The sequence below is a fragment of the Kogia breviceps genome, chromosome 9 (genome assembly GCF_026419965.1).
Source record: "Kogia breviceps isolate mKogBre1 chromosome 9, mKogBre1 haplotype 1, whole genome shotgun sequence".
Taxonomy (NCBI): domain Eukaryota; kingdom Metazoa; phylum Chordata; class Mammalia; order Artiodactyla; family Physeteridae; genus Kogia; species Kogia breviceps.
In genome coordinates this window covers 29,797,033-29,817,201 of record NC_081318.1, presented here as the reverse complement: position 1 = coordinate 29,817,201, position 20,169 = coordinate 29,797,033, and the positions used below count along the sequence as shown (strand labels likewise).

Here is a 20,169-nt window from a genome sequence, read left to right as displayed (position 1 = left end):
GTATCTTCGCACATACTCTTCATGTGGTTTCCCTCCTCCACCAGAAAACTCTTACACTTTTTCAACATCCAGCTCAAATAAAGACTCTCCTGCAAAACCAACAGGAAATCTCCAACCGCTCCTTGTTCAGGGTTCCCACACTAATTTATTTATAACCTTAATACTGTATCATGCTGTGATATTTTCTTTGCAGTCTCCAATTTCATCTTTGTATTTCATGTCTATCACAGACTGAGAAATCAGTATATGTTTACAGAGGGAAAAAGGAAAGAGAGGGGAAGGAAAGAGGGCAGAAAAGGAAAGAGAAGTTGTTTGATTCTTGGACAGGATAAGGGAGAACGATGGTCGAATTTTTAGAGTTCCTTCCTTAATAAGGACATTAAAAGATTATATATATATTTTTTTGTTTGTTTGTTTTGTTTTGTTTTTGTGGTACGCGGGCCTCTCACTGTTGTGGCCTCTCCCGTTGCGGGGCACAGGATCCGGACGCGCAGGCGCAGCGGCCATGGCTCACGGGCCCAGCCGCTCCGCGGCACGTGGGATCTTCCCGTACCGGGGCACGAACCCGTATCCCCTGCATCGGAAGGCGGATTCTCAACCACTGCGCCACCGGGAAAGCCCTAAAAGATTATATTTTTAAAAGTTGAATGACTACTGAATACCTTGGATTACAGATGAAGCATATTTAAGTTTTATAGAAATAGTGCCAGTAATTAATTAAATGTATTCCAGTCATTGGGTGTTGGAATGAAACACGTATAGACTTGGAGCATAAATTGAATCTGAATGCTAATGAAAGCAGCTAGCAGGTGTGTATCTTCAGACACCCTACTTCCCCTCAGGTGTAAAATAAGTCTAACCATATAAAGTTGCTATAAGTATTTTCTGAGAAAACAGAGTGAAACTCTGGGTAGATGCTGAACATGCAATCAGGGATATGATGGACTTTGATTTAGAAATAAAGGTGCTAGGCTATCAACCAAAACTATAAACAGCAAATAATAAAGATATTTAACTTAATAATTTAATTTTAACTTAATGGGTTATAAGGAGCTGTATAATTATTAAATGTATAACTACTTAAAAGAAAGACTTAAACAGAGTCAGTAGAAAATTAACTACTATTTAACGATATTCCCATTTTGCATTATGATTTTAAATAACAGAAAACTGAGGATGGTTAATTTCTCCATGGCCATTAAAAATGTACTAGATTTCTCTTAAGAGAATCATTTCAACTCTGGTTCAACCACTGGATATTTTAAGAAAGCTTTAAAAGTGCTTCCACACAATCACTAGCTATGTGCAAATTCTCTGGGATAATAAAAGTGAAAAAAAAAAAAAAAAAGAAAACCTTCCCTTTTAAATACAAGGTACTGATAAACATGTAAGGCGCAGGCAACTTAATTTCTGACCAGTGCCTGACAAGTTGTGGTTTGCTGGCAGCTGAGCATATATTAGCATCACACTCTGACAAATGACAATCTCCTGACGGTGACATTCAGCTGTTGTCGATATTGTAAACATGTCTGTTCAATCTGTTTACATTCCCCCTGAGCTGGCACTGCTTTCCTAATGCCTCTGTTAATAGCAAGGTAGAATTGCAATAACAAATGAATTTCATTTAGTCTACAGCTAAAAGCCTTGGGAAGTACCCATCTAAAACTTGAAACCGATTTCCATTTAGCTTCAATTTCTCTTGTAAAGAGCAAAGGAATTTCTGTTACCGAAATTACTTTGAAAGTCATGGCACATTCAAGCTTATCTTCCTACTCATTTTGGCTTGTTTTCCCAATATAATTAGAATTTAATTACTTGTAATATCCTCTTACATGTATATAAAAGTTTCTGTTCTGAGACAGTTTCATATTTATTAAGAACCAATCTGGTTAAAGTAGGGTTGCCAAATTCAGCAAATAAAAATACAAGATGCTCATTTAAATCTGAGTTTCAGATAAAAAATAATGTTTTAGTAGATGTATATCCTAAATATTGCATGGGACAAACTTATACGAAACTATTATTTGTCCTCTATCTGAAATACAAGTTTAATTGGATGTCCCGTAGTTTATTTAGGAAACTTAAATTAGGGTGTTTTAGCAATCTGCGTCTATAATTCAATAAAAGGGTCAACTTCATGACCAAGATTCACCGGAAATGTTTTCCTACAGGTGGTCTCTTAGCCTGCAGTTGTTTTTTTGGAGGGGTGAGCGTGGGAAGGCAGGTCGGTTATAAAGATCTGTTTTGAGCCTCTCTCACTTTTTCTCTATCAGCCTGATGAATAATGGCATTTTGACTTTTGCTTAAACAGCACCATAGCCCAGTTGCCAGACCTTTTCTTAGTAGTCATTCAAGAGCTGTGGCAGCTCTCAGAGATACTGGTGGTCTTTTTTTTTTTTTTTTAAAAAAAAAAAAAAAAGCTTTCTTCTCTAATCTGGTTTACAGGTCTTAAAAGTGGAGCCCAATTTTGAGTACAAGGAAATGGACAAGTTGGATCAAATGCACTGGGCTCATTTAAACACTTACATCCAAAATTAAGGAACCTCCTAATTTAAAAAAAAATTAGGATAAAAAGCTAAAGGACACAAAGGAAGAAATCATGTGAGTTTCATTGCAAATATTTGCCAAAGACCTAACATCCTGTCATATCCTGCGTTAGTGCTCACCCCTTGAACAGGCCACTGTTGTCAAACCTATGTAACAGCCCTTAAAATCTCACCCTCTTCACTGCCTTCTAGACACCATCCTCCCTATCTGATGTGCTGGCCACTTCTACTCACACTGTTCTAATTTCCTATTACTCAATTTCATAAAAAGTTATTAAAGCAATAGGCAAGATGAATGGTTCATATTATCAAGTTGTTTGTAGTCTGGCAGTTTGGGCTGGTTATAAAAAAAGAGAACATTATAATAGGAGAAATGCACTGGACTTCAAAGGTTGAGACATGTCTGTTGGAGACATCGGTAAAGGCCCAATGAGAATGGGCTTGGCAGTGAGAATCACAGAGGTCTGAATCAAAGCTTTACCTGCTAGAGCTGAGTGACCTTGGACATATTACTGAACCTCTCTGAACCTCATTTGTAATCATCTATCTTAGATGATTGTTGTTGAGTTTAAAATGAAAGATCATAGGGCAAATGTTTTATACAATGTGAGATACCTAATCCTTAAGATATACTAAGTAGTAATAATTGAATAATAGTAAGATATTTAAGCATTTAAGAAAAGGCAGCAATTACAGAGTAAAATAGTGAAGTTGTTGCAAACATGTTGTTCGAACTAGACTGTGATGATCTGAATACCATAAACTCCATTTACTAGCTATGAAAACAGGCAAATCACTGAGTCAACTTGTGCTTCATTCCCGCATCTATATTATGGGAATAATAATAGTATCTATCTCAAAATTGATTAATTAATGTAAAGCCCTTCACATAAAAATTTCATTTAAACCTCTACGAGTCTGAAAGCATTACAGTTTGTAAACTCATGAGAAACGTTAACTACTTTGATTAGCATCATCATCTTTGTCATTATTACAACTTCAGGAGGTAGTATTTCAGGCAAATTGTAATGGGCTGGTAGTACTGAAACAAAAGCATTAAGAAGAAATTCCCAGCTAAGGGACAGCAGGAATAAGAGCAGGAAAGAATAGTCAGAAAATGAAGTAGGTAAGAAAGCTAAAAATGGCAGATGAAGGTTTGATTGCAGAAGAGCTTGATGCAAGATTGAAGTGTCTCTAAACACGTCATTACCCAACCAGAAGTCTTTCCAAGTTTCAGAACAGAGGAGTAATGTGATCACTGTTGCATTGTATTAACCGGCAGCACTGGTTTGGGGTAAATTAGGAGACAACGGAGGCAGGAAGTTTAGTTAGGGGCCTCTGCACTGTTTCAGCAAGAAGTCAGAAGAGGGACCTCCCTGGTGGCACAATGGTTAAGAATCCTCCTGCCAGTGCCAGGGACACGGGTTCAATCCCTGGTCCAGGAAGATCCCACATGCCGCAGAGCAAATAAGCCCGTGTGTAACAACTACTGAGCCTGCGCTCTGGAGCCCGCGAGCCATAACTGCTGAAGCCCGCGCGCCTAGAGCCCGTGCTCTGCAACAAGAGAAGCCACCGCGATGAGAAGCCCGTGCACCGCAATGAAGAGTAGCCCCCGCTCACGGCAACTAGAGAAAGCCTGAGCGCAGCAACGAAGACTCAACGTAGCCAAAAATTTAAAAATAAATAAAATAAATTAAGGGGAAAAAAAAAAAGTCAGGAGAGCCTGAACCTGGGCATTCCAAATAGGAAAAGAAGACACGGGATCCCGAGATTGTAGAACTAGAACCTACAGGATTTGACAACTGTTTAGAGAAGGAGGCTATGGAAAGAAAGGCAGAGAAAAAACTGCCTGAGAAACAGATCAGATGCAGATCAGTTACGAGCAACAGGTAATTGGGAGCTGAGACCATAAATCATTCTTCAAGCAAAGGAAAGGCTGTGCTGGGTTTAGACAGAGTGAGTAACATCTAGGAACTTGCTAGGAGGAGACAGGCCGCCCAATGGGAATGGGGAACAAACTGCCACAGATAGCCAACGGGAAGGAACCACCAAGAGCTGATGGCAGCCAGGGACACATGGAACAGTGATGCACTAAAAGCTGCTTTGTGGAAAAGAGTACATCCACCAAAAGGGGTGGGATGGGATAAAGCAGTATCAATCTACGCCAGTCATCCTCCTGGAGGAGAGGCTGACCCCTTGGGGCTGAGCTTGGAGCTCTTCTCTAGCCTCAGTACTCAGAGTAAATCCTATTAGAGGTCTTGTCAGACAATAGTGAAATTGTCTGTCTATCCACTGTGTATACACCGGTCTGATGGCAAAGGCTAATAGTGCCTATATTCTCCATCAATGTTTGAAGAATGAATGAATGAACAAGTTTCTGGCCCTTAGAACCTCAGTCCTCCATGTCACCTTTGCACCACAAGGTTCTTTCCAACATCACAAACTAGCTCCCATGCACAAGTCTCTATGACTCATCCTGCCCCAAGGAGAGCCCAAATTACCTCGTTCTTTGTCAAATTGTTGTACTTGCATTCAAGCAATCCAATGGAATGCGTAAATGGTTTTCAAAATATGTTCCTAAAAGTCTTTGAAGTTCCATGAAATATGCTATCCTACCCCACCCCACCTCCACGGTCCAGGGACCATCCAGAATCATACCAGTTGGGAGGAGGAAGAAGAACAGCAGCCATATTTAAATTGGTTGTATACATAGGACATCATTGGAAGATTGTGGCTTTAAAAAGGATTCTGAGATTCTTTTTTTTGAGTTTTAATACCTTATCCATCCTTTAAACTGTAAGTTTCATATAAAGTAAGTCCTTTAGTTTGTTTAAATTATTGTCCAAATTTCTTGAATTGCAACATAGGTTCCAAACCCTTCCACCTCCTCTCCCCTGAGAGAAGAAAATTAACAACATATTATAAATAAAATACAGTCAAAAGCATTGTATACCAAAGTGAACAGAAGTAAGGCAGTGGGCATGTCCCCTTTCTCTGAGAGTGGTTTATTTTCTGCAGCATTTTCTGTTTTCCAATCATGGACCTGAAGAATTATCCTCCACGAAGCCAAGTAATAACATTAACACAGGCTGTTCCTGTGAAATGCAAAGCTTTAGTTCAGCTTCACACTAAGAGTCTGTTTTAATGGGCTTGGGACGGGAGCTAGTCAAGCCCTGGCGTGCGGGAGCTTTCTCCTGAGAGTCAGTCTGTGCTCATCTCTCCCCAGCTCTGCATTCAGTAAAGGCAAGTTGGTAGCCTGAAATTGACCATGCTGGGAGTATTTACATCACAGAAATCTTCAAATGCTACAAATCAGGGCTTTTTTTCTGCTCAGATATGCAGCTTATCAGCACACCATTAAAAAAACCTTCTTTTAAGTTCCCTACAAGAAATGAGTGCACAGATACCATTGAGAACTACTGCAAAGAAAGGAATATACTCAATGAATTACTTTTTAGGAATCTGATATGTCTGCAATTACATGTTAGCAGCCTCAAACCCCTGGGGCCATTAACATATAATATTTTATACACTCAATGAGCCTCAAAAATCTATATGTAAACTATTTTTAATTGACTCAAGTTTTTCATGTTAAAAGAGGGTTTGCTAATTTTTGAATTAAAGGCATAATCATAGATTTTGGAATCATAGAGTTTGAGTGCTGAAGGGAATTTAAGAAGTAATTTAGTCCAACAGTTCCAGAATTGTTTGAAAAACAAAACACTAAAACTATAGAAACTGAGACTCATATCCACTAACCTATGTAAAGGCAGTGCCGGGATTATGATGTCTGTTTGCTACCTCACCACCTGAATTTCCACATGGGTTTAAGTGGTGGGTTTGCTTAAAACAAGAAAAGAGAAAGAAACAGAGTTCCATTATGACATCTCAGTTCTAGTCCCGAGGGGCCTGTTGGAGTGGTAATAAGGTCCCTGACACTAGAAAAAATTTGTACTTTCAAATGAAAATGTCAACACATGGCCTGAGTGAAATAATTAAATAGTGTACATATTTCCACACCTCAACTTCTGAGTACAGCAAATACTTGTACTGCAATCGTCTCTCATGGAAAGAACGCTTCCCTTCTCACAGGATGTTGAACAATGACCACAGATTAGGGAACCGCTATCACAGTTCCCTAAGCATGTAATCTTGTGCACTGATGAACCAATAATACATTACTGGTTGGTCTTTTTAACCACAGTAAAGAATAGATATAAACACCATACCCATGCAAGAAGCAAGAGATTTCTTTTTACTGTTCCACAGTATCCTAACATCCCCACGATGATCAGGAAACAGCAAACAGCAATCATGACTGGATGAACCACAGGAAAATAAGTCAAGATGACAGCCTCCTCTACCCTGAAAGAAGAACAATAATGTCATATTATAAATAAAATATAACCAAAATGCACCCAAGACATAGTACAAGACACAACTGACTTGTGTTAATAATCCTTTAAATCATCAGGCCTCAAAGCTGATGACCGGATTTCTATTTCAAAATCACTGAACGATCACCAATTTGCTTGCTTGTTTTACTTTTTGTCTTGTTTGGTTTCGTTTTTTATACAAGTGGTAGCCTTCCTACCTCAGGTCATTTAAAATATTAGATAGGGGTCGTCAGTAAAAAGTCGATCTAATATTAGCTCTGAAGCCTTAACCTGAGGAAACCACATGAGACTTTACACTATTTCTTTTTCGTTTATAAATTTATTTATTTATTTATTTATTTATTTTTGGCTGCATTGGGTCTTTGTTGTTGCACACGGGCTTTCTCTAGTTGCGGCGAGAAGGGACTACTCTTGGTTGCGGTGCACGGGTTTCTCATTTTGGTGGCTTCTCTTGTCGTGGAGCACGGGCTGTAGGCGTGCGGGCTTCCGTGGTTGCGGCGCACAGGCTTAGTTGCTCTGTGGCATGTGGGATCTTCCTGGACCAGGGCTCGAACCTGTGCCCCTGCACTGGCAGGCGAATTCTTAACCACCGCACCACCAGGGAAACCCTTTTCACCATTTATTAACTGAGAAGACTCTCCCTACTCTTCTCTGGTCTGGGACTCCAAATGCAGTGTGCACTTGACCTTTCCCAAAGACGTGAAACACTGCTTTGGAAGGGAAATTGGTCTGAATTAAAAGGAAGGGAGGAAGATGCTTTCTGCTAAGACTATGAAAAAATTATTAACTAGAGCCATAACATAAGAGTAATAATTAAGATAACAAAAACCGACCGTTACAAAGTGCTTACTAAGCTCCATCGTGTTAAGGACTTTATAGAAATGTATCTCAGTTAACCCTTAGGAAAATTCAGAGTGGTATATAATACAATCCCCGTTCAGAGATGAAGAAACTGAGGCTCAGAGAAGTTAAGTAATTTGTCCCTTGAGATGTTAGTGGGTCAATCCTTGAAACTGGGTAAGAAAATGACATTTGGGGTTTGGTTTTCATTAGCTCAGGAATATGAAGGCAAGAAGAAGTTGGCGATCATTTTCTTAAGGAAAAGTAGCTGTGTCGTCCTTTATACACAAATATGACATGGCTGGCACGCTGTCAGAAGGACAGGCGAGTGGTATCACTATAACCAGAAGTGTCCTCTAGAACCAGTGGCACACCTTAATGAGATGCTGGAAAATGCAAGTGTTGCCATGGGCAGGAAAATCTTTCCAAACGATCGTGGATGAGCATTCTATCTAAACAGCCTAGGGCAAAGTTACTTAGAAACTAGTGTATGAGGAAACCCCGATGAAAGAAATCAATCATTAATTATAAAGCCTACCTTGTTTCTGCAGTTAAAGTCAGAACGTTATTTAGGTAGTCCCTCATCCAAGCGGAAACTGCCAACACGCTGATGGACATTAACTGGGGGGAAAAAAAATACAAACTGGTGACAAAGGATTTATGCACCATGCTCTTCAGGACTCATAATAATAAAGAAAGGATTTTATTTACATAATCATTATATTTTTTCCTAATTACTATTTACCACCTGTTGAAATTTACTATTACTAAAAATATCTGCCATTCTGTTTTGTAATCATGTCATAGATACTAAATAGAATGCCACTAAACAGTGTACAGATAGCGGAACTATTAGGTACAGTAGTTCAGGACAGGAATTGTACAGAACAACTAAATTATCCAATGTACAACATAAGCCTAAAACACATCATATGTAAAAGCAAGGGAGCAATCAAATACTACTGATGTTGTCCAAAAACGTCACAGGAGCTAACTTCAAAGGACTTCCATTGGCTGAAGTTAAACAATTTGAGCATGAAAATAATAGTCATAATAATAATAATAAATGCAACGGTTTAAAACATCCAATATGCTGAAGTCTATGAATTCACAATAATAGTTAAACAAAACTCATTAACCAGCTTTGGAGGATGTTGGATATTCAACTCATTCTTCAGAAAACTGACAAGAATCCAATATTTATGCAATGTTTCCTATATGAACTAAAGAACCAAAGACTTAATGAAAGTTTTTAATGGAAGAATGTCTGCTAATAAGTACAGAAAGCATGACAGAATGTCACTATTTGATCATCTTTTCTGAAATAATGGCTCTCTTGGCAAAGATCCTCAACGACTGCCAAAATTATCAAGTCAGTGGCTCTCAGTCCTGTCTGTACATCAGAATCAACCAGGACCCTTAAACAAATTACTGAGCCCAGATCCACCCTGAATCAATTCTTGGAAGTGGGGCCTGGGCATCAAAAGTGGGTAAAGGCTCCACAGATATTCTAATGGGTAGTAAGGGCTGAGAACTACTGCATTAAGTGAAAGGCTGATGGGGACTCTTAGAATGGAGAGATCAGGTTGATGTAAAATACCAGATGCCCTGATCAATCAGTATCATAAAAAGAGGCAACCGGATAGAATAATGTCCCCAATATGATGCAATCAGAAGTACTCAGAGATACCTTTGAGGTTAATTTAACCAAAAAGTCAAACCTGAATCTAATCAAGCCTCCAGCTCTATCAGTTTATAGTAAATACAGGAAACAGATTTAAACTTGTTAAATGTCACCATGCAGATGCAATCAACAAAATCGAGAATATAAGAAATTTTACAGAACAAATGATCTGGTTTCTTCAATTTAAAAAGCTGGCAGGTGGAACAAAATGGAAGGAGAAACTGTTATAAATTAAAAGAGATTTAAGAGATTGTCCAAGGCAATGTCAGGATCTTGGTTTGGATCCTGATTTAAATGAACCAACCACAAAGAGCCATTTATGAGAAGACTGGCAATACTGGATATTTGAAAATATTTGAAAATATTTACAATAGCCAGGTCATGGAAGCAGCCTAAATGCCCACTGACAGATGAATGGATAAAGAAGATGTGGTACATATATACAATGGAATATTACTCAGCCATAAAAAGGAACAAAATTGGGTCATTTGTAGAGACGTGGATGGACCTAGAGACTGTCATACAGAGTGAAGTAAGTCAGAAAGAGAAAAACAAATATCGTATATTAACACATATACGTGGAATCTAGAAAAATGGCACAGATGAACCGGTTTGCAAGGCAGAAATAGAGACACAGATGTTGAGAACGAACATATGGACACCACCAAGGGGGAAAAGCGGGGGGGAGGGGGTAGTGGAATGAATTGGGAGATTGATATGTATAGTTATAGTTATAGTTATCTATAAAATAGTTTATAGTTATCTATAAAATGATGACTAATAAGAACTTGCTGTATAAAAAAATAAATAAAATAAAAAATATTGACATCATAAAATAAATTATTGTTTATTATTTTTGATATGACAATAGTATTACTTTTTTTAAGAATCCTTAGCTTTTACAGGTACATGCTGAATGGTTTAATAAACAATCACAATGCATGGGGGTTAAGTGAGAAGTGGAGGCTGTGTTGGTAACTGGGGATTAATTATACTGTGCTTTCTACTTCTGTATGTTTTTAATTGTCCATAATTTTAAAAAAAATTTTTTTTAAACAGCAACTATCTAGAACACATTCAAAATGAGTCTTCCTGGGAGGCTTTTCTGAAAGCTGAAGGTTAACCCTAAGTTCTGAAGGTCTTTCCTATTCTGATGGAAATTTTTCTCAAATGTGGCTTATACTTATCTTCTTAAGTGCAGTATAATGAATTTCAGCTTAATTTGATTTTTAATAATTTCTGGCATCTTAATGAACATTGATTACCATTATGTTACAGGTTTTCTGTAAATGCTGAAATAATGAACATACAAGATAGGAATGAGTCTTTACTGACTCAAGGAGTGGCTGTAAACATGCTTTCTGGATAAGGGCTCCTAGGTCAGCAGAACACGTGGAGCTCTGTGACCTCTTGTACAGTGAAGCATGGCCACCTGCCTGGAAAAGCAGCTAGTAAATTCACGCATCCAGTTGCAAATACAGTAGATCCCCCACTTATCCAAGGGGGATATTTTCCAATAACCCCACTGAATGCCTGAAACCTTAGAGAGTACCAAACTCTATATATACTGTTTTTTTCTATAATAATGAGTGGGTAGCATCTACACCTTGGATACAGTGGACAAAGGGATGATTCACATCCTGGGCCTGACAGTGGGAGATTTCATCACGCTTCTCAGAACCGCACACAATATAAAACTTACGAATTGTTGATTTCTGGAATTTTCCATTTTATATTTTTGGAACACTGTTGACCGTGGATAACTGAACCTACAGAAAGTGAAACCGAGGATAAGGGGAACTACTGTATTTACTCAGCACCAACCATCCGCCTTGTACTGTCTGTGCTAGAGTCACAGACCCAACAATGCATAAAAGAAGCAAGATCTCAGCCTTTGTGGAGCTTCTTACAGAACACAAGGAATAAATATGTAAACCAGATAATGACAGACTGTAAAAAGTGACATGAAGCACGGAAAAGTGAAGTAACCTGTTCAAGGACTTGCAGATTCTAAATGGCAGAGCTGGATTCAAATCCAGACCTTCATCTTTGAAGCTTCAGGGTTAGTCACTAACTGCCTTCCAAGTTTAGAAACAAGCATTATATTCCCCAGACAGCGAGGGGATGCACGTGCATAGCATGCAGGGTTCCTTAAAACAAGGGAGGTGTGGGGTTGCAGGGGGAGGTCCTCTGTAGTGGTCAGGCTCAGTCTGAATGTCTGAACTACTTTCTTTGCTGAACAAGGGCTCAGGGCTCAATGGCTTAAAACAGGTTAAAGAACCCTGGGATCACAGTTCAGAGGAGAGTTAGACCACTTATTACTATCCTCATTCCTGTTGGGAATGAAGAACAGATTGTAAACCTCATAAAAGTTACCCAGTGGATCAGCCACAGTGCATTAAACATGCTTCTAGCTTCTGTAAACTTGATGCTTTAACATCTGTTCTACATGCTTATGCTGGACACACCTTGGTCTGGACAAACTGATAATATGACTGAGTCACCTGGCCTTGGCCACCTTCCACCCGCCCTTGCGAGAAGTCCTTTTCAGGGCCCACAGTTTTCATTTTCAAATACAAACCAACCAATCCAGAGCCTACACTCTCAACCACCCCTTTATTGAGCTCTCTCATTCCAGGCCACTCTACACCTGCCTGAATCACCGCAAGGTCCAGATGCCAGACAACTAGGGACAGAGGCTGCTGAAATTATTCAAACTAGCCAAAACCTACTTATCCTGCCTTGCCAGTCCCTCCTTGAAGAAGCCCCAATGAAAGCACTTGCTCGATCTCCCTCTCTCCCTGCCTCGCAATGGACCCCACCATGAGGAGACCTGTACTCTATCTCTTGGGATCTGTGAGTGTAACAGACTATCTTTTCAATGGCAGCTGTCTCCTGATCTTTTGATCTTACCAAACCTCAATAATCACAGTACCTATTACAACACACAGAGCTAGCAGGGGACCATGGACTGCTTGATTAAATCTGAGGCTAAGTGGTCTCCCTCTACTTGGCTATATGTGGGTCTTCAAATACCTTATATGTTTCAGGGGAACAGGAAAGTCTGCTAATGTGCTATTTAATTTAATCACCTTAATTCTTTTGCAGTTATAAATAATTCTCCCCTCTCTTTATCATTCTTTGAAAGAATAACTGATCTTGATTTCTCCATCCTTTAATTTCTTACAGGCTGTTTAGCCAATTTTCCATATCATAGCTCTAAGACAGCTATCAATAAATTATCAGATTCTTCATTTTGCATAATATAGTGTCAGCGGTTGTCATTATATACACAGTACTTCCATTCATAACAAAAATGTCATTTTTGAAAACGGCACATTCCAAAACATTTCTAGTACTGTAGAACAGTTAAGAGCATGGGTTCTGAAGTTATTCTTTCTTTCAAAAAATATGTATTGATCAGCTGCTCTTTGTCAGGCACTGTGCAATGTGCTAGAGATATATACTGATCGGCAATAACAGGCACCAGCTCAATTCTATGATGAAATTTACTAAGTGAAGAGATCACGTGTTAGTCAAGTGTTACTCAACTCATCAGAGACACAAATGTGTAACTGCAAAGTGTAATAAGTACTGGGAAGGAATGATACAAGTTGCTGTAAGAACTTCCTTGGGGGGACTTCCCTAGTGGTCCAGTGGCTAAGACTCCATGTTCCCAGTGCAGGGGGCCCAGGTTCTATCCCTGGTCAGGGAACTAGATCCCTGATGACGCAACTAAAAGATCCCACATGCCACAATGAAGATCCCACACATGCAATGAAGATCCCGCGTGCTGCAACTAAGACCCAGCTCAGCCAAATAAATAAATAAAATTTTTTAAAAAAAATCCTTTTGGGGTGACTGACCTATTCCATGGGGTCAAGGGGAATTCTCCAGACAGCTAAGATCTGAAAGATAATTATCAAGTTCATTAGGGAAAGGGAGGTTGAAAAGAACATTCCAGGCAGAAAGAACAGCAAAGGTCCCAGGGTGGAAGGCAGCATGATATGTGCAAGGAAGGGAAACTGGCAAGGGGCAAGAATATGAAAGCCGGGCAGGGGCCAGAACACACGGTCTTAGAGATCATTGTAAGGCATATGGTCTTGACCACAATGACCATAAGAAGCCATTGAATCAAAAAACCGTGGTTTGAATTTGAATTCCAGCTCTGCTCCTTTTCATCTATATGACTTTGGGTGTGTCATTTAATCTTTCCTAAGCTTCAGTTTCCTCCCATATAAAATGTTATAATAGCAAGTCCAACTTCATAGAGGATTCACAGGATGAAAAAAGAGTAGGATTCTTACACACATTCCCTATTACTATCTTATACCTATTACCTATTCCTTTTGACCTCAGGCCTTTCTCTTAATCTTTCTCAGTTTAGGAGACAACTCTTAAATCGTTCATAAATGCAATCTTCAGATATTTGAAGGTCTAACAAATGGACAGGAAAGGCCGCTCTGAACAGAACTATCTATTGGACTTCCATAGCCATTCTTATTTTTGACATCTCTAAAACTGAACTCATTTTCATTCTTCTCAAAACCTGTGTGTCTCTCCCACTGTTTTTCCTGTCTCGGTAAATGGTATAATCAATGCTTCAGTCACATCCACTGGCACCTTGGCAAGCAGCCTGAACCTCTCCCTCTTCCTCAGTCCTACATCTAATTGCTTTCAAGTCCAACGGATTGTTCCTGCAACACACCTGATAAATTCCTCCCCCTTTCCTGCCACTCTGGCTAGTTCAAGCCCTCAGTCTCTTGCCAGGCAATGATAATCACCTTATAAGAGAACTCTCCAGCTCACAGATTCCACCTCAAATTCACCCTTCAGTTAGCTTTATAAAACACAGATCAAGCTCTTCTGCTTATAAAGCTCTAATAGCTGCCCCTTCTGGCTCCTCCCCATCTCTCACTTCCACTTCCCCCAACTCTCTCTTAGAGAATAAGTTTAAACTCTACAGCAGGACACACAGGCCCTCTTCAGTCATCCTTTGACCTATCTCTTCAACTTATTTCCTGCCAACACCTTCCCACACACTTTCTGTCCTTGGATGACAAAAGCCCTGCTTGTGCTTCTCTGATATGCACTACACAGACCTCCCAAACCTATGTCTTTGCCCATGCAGTTCCCTTTGCTTGGAATGCAATCCTGCCCCAGCCTTTCCATATCATGGGCAGAGCAACCTTATCCTTAAAGACCAGCTCAAACATCAGCTAGAATGTAAAGTTTTCCTCCCAGCTCCCTCCTTACCCAGAGTCAACACTCTTGTCTAGACTTCACAGACCAGTTATCTACCGTCTCCTATTTTTACCCACCCATCTCATTCCACTAGAGGACACAGACCACTGCCTCTAGCCCCATCTCACAGTAGAGTACCAGGCCCAGTAGTAAGACCTGATACATATTAGATGAATGAATGTGAAAATAATTAAAGAAAGATGATTTCCACTTGCCAGATAAGCTACTATTGGAGAACTTTAGCAAAACTAGGAGGTGCTTTAAGCAGAACTGAGATTTCTATCACTGGAAGTTTTCCAATAGAGAGACGCTTGCTGAATTACATGATGAAAAATTTATGTATCAGGTCAGAAGCTGGCTTAAGTGTTCTCAAAAGTCCTTTAAACTACAAATGTTGCATTCTACTTAGCCCCGCTGTTTTTTTCACTGTAGTCACCGAAGCATTGTAGCTGTGCACAGAACATCAGTAGAAATAACTAATATCAACACAAAGCTTTATCTCACAGTAAACAAGCAATTCTGAAAATACACTGCTTTTTATTATGACCTTATTTCCAACCGCATTAAATGGCTGAGAACAGTTCAATTCTCAAAGAGCGATTTTACTTACTGTTGAGAAAATAACAGTAACAACAAATACAGTGCATGCTATAGCAAGAAACTAAGCTAAAATGAGACAAGGTCTCATTTTAGTTTAGTCACTGAAGTCACTGAAGTCACTTCAGTCACCTTGTCACTTCAGTAACTAATCCTAATGTTATTAAATCTAGAAGGACAAATATGCAACCAATTCAGGACTCCTTACTAATAATGGTATTTTCTACTAACTTTCCAAATAAAAATAAAATAATTCTTCAACTGTCATTCATGATGATTAAATTATTAAGACATTGTAGTTATCACATGTAACTAGGTTTATAGCTCCTTACATCTTCTCCAATATTGCAAAATATTATCTGTAGTTCAAGGAAATATTTATAAAATAACACAAAGATTACTTTAGAGAAATATATTTAATATACTACTTGGCAGGACCTCTGCCACCTTCTGTCTTGCAAAAAACATTTAGAAAATGCTAGCTCTCCACAAATATTTATAAAAATGAAATTTGCTGTGTTGCAGATATATTCTGGTTCTGCTTGAATTTAATCATGTAAAAAATGACAAGAATCAAGTTGTTCCCTATATCAGAATTTATTATGAAATGTATACCTACAGTTTCCAGGAAGTAAGGTTGCAGTCAAAAAATAGACATTTACATCCTTCAACTGTCTGGCATATATAATATATAGTCTTATATAAGGTGACAGTAACACTAATCATTTCTGCTCAAGGGTGACAGATGTCTAAAGCCAGCCACCTAAACTTTTCTTTTTAGGTCAAATCTGTTAGCAAAGAGCAGAATGTGGAAGAGAGAACAGGAACTTAGTTACATTTCTGTCTCTACAGAGAACTTGGACGAGTAATTCAAACTTTTAGAAACTCTTTTTGCTCATGATGAAAATGGAAAAATTGAACTAGATGCTTTTAAAATTCCCTTCTTTTCTTAAAAACAAAAGGATTCCAATTGTGATTTATTAAAATGTAAAGGTAAATCAATTTTTGATAATTTGGAGGCTGGCAGCCCAAGGCAAGTACTTCCCAGGAACATGTGTGTCTCAGTTCCCAAGCCTGCTCCCATCCACCTTTTAATTAGTTCATGCCTCAACCAGCTTCCCTTCTGGGGGGCTGCGGGGGGAGCTGGGAGCAGCAGAAAAAAAGCAAACAGATCAGACTATTTGCCTGAAAGCACGGGCACTGTAAATGATGGGTGAAACAAGTTCCGAAGATTCCTTGTGGGTATCATTTAAGCATGAACATCTACTAATTAGGGATGAATAAATCAATAGCACCGTGGAGCTGTGCTGACTAATAGTTTTTATAGATCATGTTGCCCTGCAGACAGGGTGACCATACATCCTGCTCTGCCCAGGATGCTTCCACTTTAAGCCTCTGTTGTCCTGTCATCATTGTTAATAGAGACAACCCCTTATAACTTCACTCTCAAAATTGTCCTGATTCCGCAGTAAATGATCTGGTCGCCCTATAGACAACGCAGGCAAAAGAAGGGTGAAAGGCCTCATTCTACGCCGTAGTTTCTGTGCAGCCCAATGGCCCAGCCTGTGACTGTTCTGAGTGGGGACGATGCCTGAGGGGCCTGTGAGGCCAGTTGGCAGCAGGGCTGGGCCCCAAGGAAGCCTCCACACCCTTCTTCTCCTCGAAATGCTTCCTTAAGGAGCATGCAGTGGCCTCTCTTTGCTCAGCTGAGCCAATTGCATTTTAAAAAATTGTATTAGCTTTGCCCCTGAGACTAAAGCTTATTTAATGTTTATTTTTAAAATGCACTAACATTTCTCGGAGGGCTCTCCTTTATTCCTTAGGAAGAGTTAAAGTAAACTGGAATGCCTTTCATAGTACAAAGTTGGCGGGGGGAGAGCATCAATTTAAAAAGTAGTATTTTAACATGAGTATATAAGTGCTGTGTGAATGCAGATACCCACTTGCCAAGAATCCTTTAGGGTCTATGTGGGTCAGGCGCCTAAGGTTCACTACAGAAAACTGAAGAAAAAAAATAGAACATTGAGTCTTCTGTTTTCTTCATCTAGCTTGCATACATCCCAAAAGTGTGAACCAGATTTCCTGTCTGCTTTTTAGGCTTTCTTTTATAAGCTTCTTTTCATATTTTGTCAAGGGTAGTTCCTCTCTCTTGCTACTCTTTGGTAATGGTAAGTGAAAGACAATGGCTCTTATCTGCTGGTGAGAGAAGAGTTTAAAACTACAGGTGGGATATTATACTTTTAGAAAATAATAAACAAACGTGATGAATGTTAAGTGTTCACCAATTTCAGGAATTTCCAAAAAGAACCATATGTATCCATTTTTCCAACAGCAGAAAATTATCACCTAAGAATGGCCAACATTCACATCATAAAGCCACAGAAGTTGTCTTTAAAATGAAGGAAAGCTTTCATTTATGAAATACTATGGCATTTAAAAAGTAAAAGTGTGATACATTTGAAGTAAACATAACCCATTTCCTTGCTCTATCGTGACCAGAATGTGAATCATGGTCTCCAAAGAGCTCTCAGGGAAGTTTACTCATGTGCACTGTGTCTCATGTGCCTTTTCCCATTACAAATCCATAAAACTCATGACAAACCTCCAAGGTCCAGTATCTGTCTGCCAGCCCCAGTAGAGCTGAACTGGGATAATGCTTCTTTACAAGTGAAAGAGCCACTTCAACAGATGGCAAATCAAGGTGACCAGATCCACAGCAATGAAAGAATGCAGTGCATCTGTGATCTTGAATATTCTGTGGATTGTTTCCTCTTAGACAGGTCTATACCTCCCACTTAAAAAAAATTAAATATGCAAGATACACATTTTTACTGAAAAAAAAAAAAATTCACTGTTTGATATTCAACTCCCAGAACAGAAAAACAAAATTGTATAGGTCCTCAGTGTTTTTCCAAATAAGATTTATTTTTCTTTCCCTAAAATCTTTGTTGGGTAGAGAAGGGGAGAGGGTACCAGTATAGTAGAAATAGATAAGAAAAAGTCTATTTCAGATGCTAGGAGAACAGTAAAAGGATACAGCTTTGGATCCTGTAGGTAATGAGGGCAGGTATCTCAATCCCACAAAACTAGAGGCCAGTACAGTCGCCCTCTCCATACTCAGGATGAGCTCAGGTTCACGCCACGCTGGTTTGTTCTCCTTCTAATTCCAATGAGAACTAAAAGCAAGGACTAAAGCCTTGCTCCTCCAGATGGGGCACTCAGACCAGCAGCAACAGTGTCACAGAGGGGCTTTTGAGAAATGCAGACTCTCAGGCCCAGCCCCAGACATACTGAATCAGAATTTGCATTTTAACGAGATGCCCACGTGATCTGTATGCACGTGGAGGTTTGAGAAGCACTGCTCTAGGGGACTTGGAATGAGCAGGTGGGCAGCTAATCCCTTCCTACTGAAGAAGTTAATTTCTCTGCTGCAAATAAATTCAGCACTGTTTCGAATAGTACAACTTCTGTCGCACTTAGAGAAAAAAAAAATTGGACTTTGAACCTGTTCTGCTACTTACTAGCAAGTTAATGAGCTTCACTGAGTAACTTCTCTTTACCACGACCCGCCATTTTCCAGAATTAGATGAGAGAGTAGTGTAAGGATGCCCAGGAATGTGTGAGGCACAAGAAAGGAAATATAGGATCTGCAAACATTGCTTTAACATTGAAAGAATAACACCCGTGTCCCCAAAGTTAGCATATACATTTCATACAATTCCAAAAGACTCCTGACGGATAGTTTAATTGTATAAAATAATCTCAAAGAAAAAGAAACCTTAATCCAGACAAGAAAGGCAGGCACTTTAAAAGAACAGAAGAATAAAAAAAGAGTATATAAAATTCTAGGGCTTCCGTGGTGGCGCAGTGGTTGAGGGTCCGCCCGCTGATGTAGGGGACGGGGGTCGTGCCCCGGTCCGGGAAGATCCCACATGCCGCAGAGCGGCTGGGCCCGTGAGCCATGGCTACTGAGCCTGCGCGTCCGGAGCCTGTGCTCCACAACGGGAGAGGCCACAACAGTGAGAGGCCCGCGTACTGCAAAAAAAAAAAAAAAAAAAAAAATTCTACCGAGAAAACGTAAAAACTTGTTTGTATAAAGTGATGCTCAAGTTCACTGATAGTGGGGGAGGTAAAGAATAAAGTAACAGTGAAATAACACTTTAAACCTTTTGGATTGGTAAAAATTGAAAAGTTTCATAACACCAATGAGATGGCAGCAACATTATATGTATATGATATACATATAATGAGGTATATCGGTGCTTCTATTTCTAGGGGATAGATTCCCAGGACAGGATTACTGGGTCAGAGTAATGGAGGACCGCTAGCAATAGTAGCAGTATTAATCACAACAATAACCATTACTACTATTACTACTACAAGGATTCCTCTGACTCATCAACCCATCTCCTGGTAATCTACTTATTACAGTAAACTATTAGTGAGCATCATTATTGTAGTAGTAGTAACGGCTGCGGGTACTACAGCTACTATTGCTACTGCTACGACATAGATAGCACTTATTAAGTGCCACTGTGCAAGCACTTCACATATATTGACTCTATTCCCCCAACTCTAAAATACTCTAAAAAATAGGAACTACCATTCCTATTTTGCAGACTAGGAAACTGAGACACTAAATGTGCCTGGCAAACATTGTAAGAACTACATAAATGTTAGCTATTTTATTGTCATCATTACATATCCTCTGACATGGCAATCCCACTCCTGCAACTCTAACCAAATGAGAAAAACAACCTAACAAAAAATATCATGAATGTCTACGTGAATGTACATGAATGGGTATACGTGGACAGGTATGAGTAAATACATCTTTGTATGAAAGAAAGAAAAATACAGA

The 20,169-nt window shown here is 39.4% G+C and overlaps 1 protein-coding gene across 4 annotated transcripts in view; it reads right to left on the bottom strand.

The window, feature by feature from the left end:
• Window positions 1-20,169, bottom strand: part of TSPAN12 (tetraspanin 12) — a 68,010-nt gene that overhangs the window by 44,158 nt on the left and 3,683 nt on the right. For all 4 annotated transcript variants that reach the window (XM_059075071.2, XM_067042287.1, XM_059075072.2 and 1 more), the window contains 2 exons: window positions 8,322-8,404; window positions 6,776-6,911 (listed from right to left, as the gene is read on the bottom strand). In XM_059075071.2, the coding sequence (XP_058931054.1) occupies window positions 6,776-6,911; window positions 8,322-8,404 (219 nt within the window). The remainder of the gene's footprint in view (window positions 1-6,775; window positions 6,912-8,321; window positions 8,405-20,169) is intronic.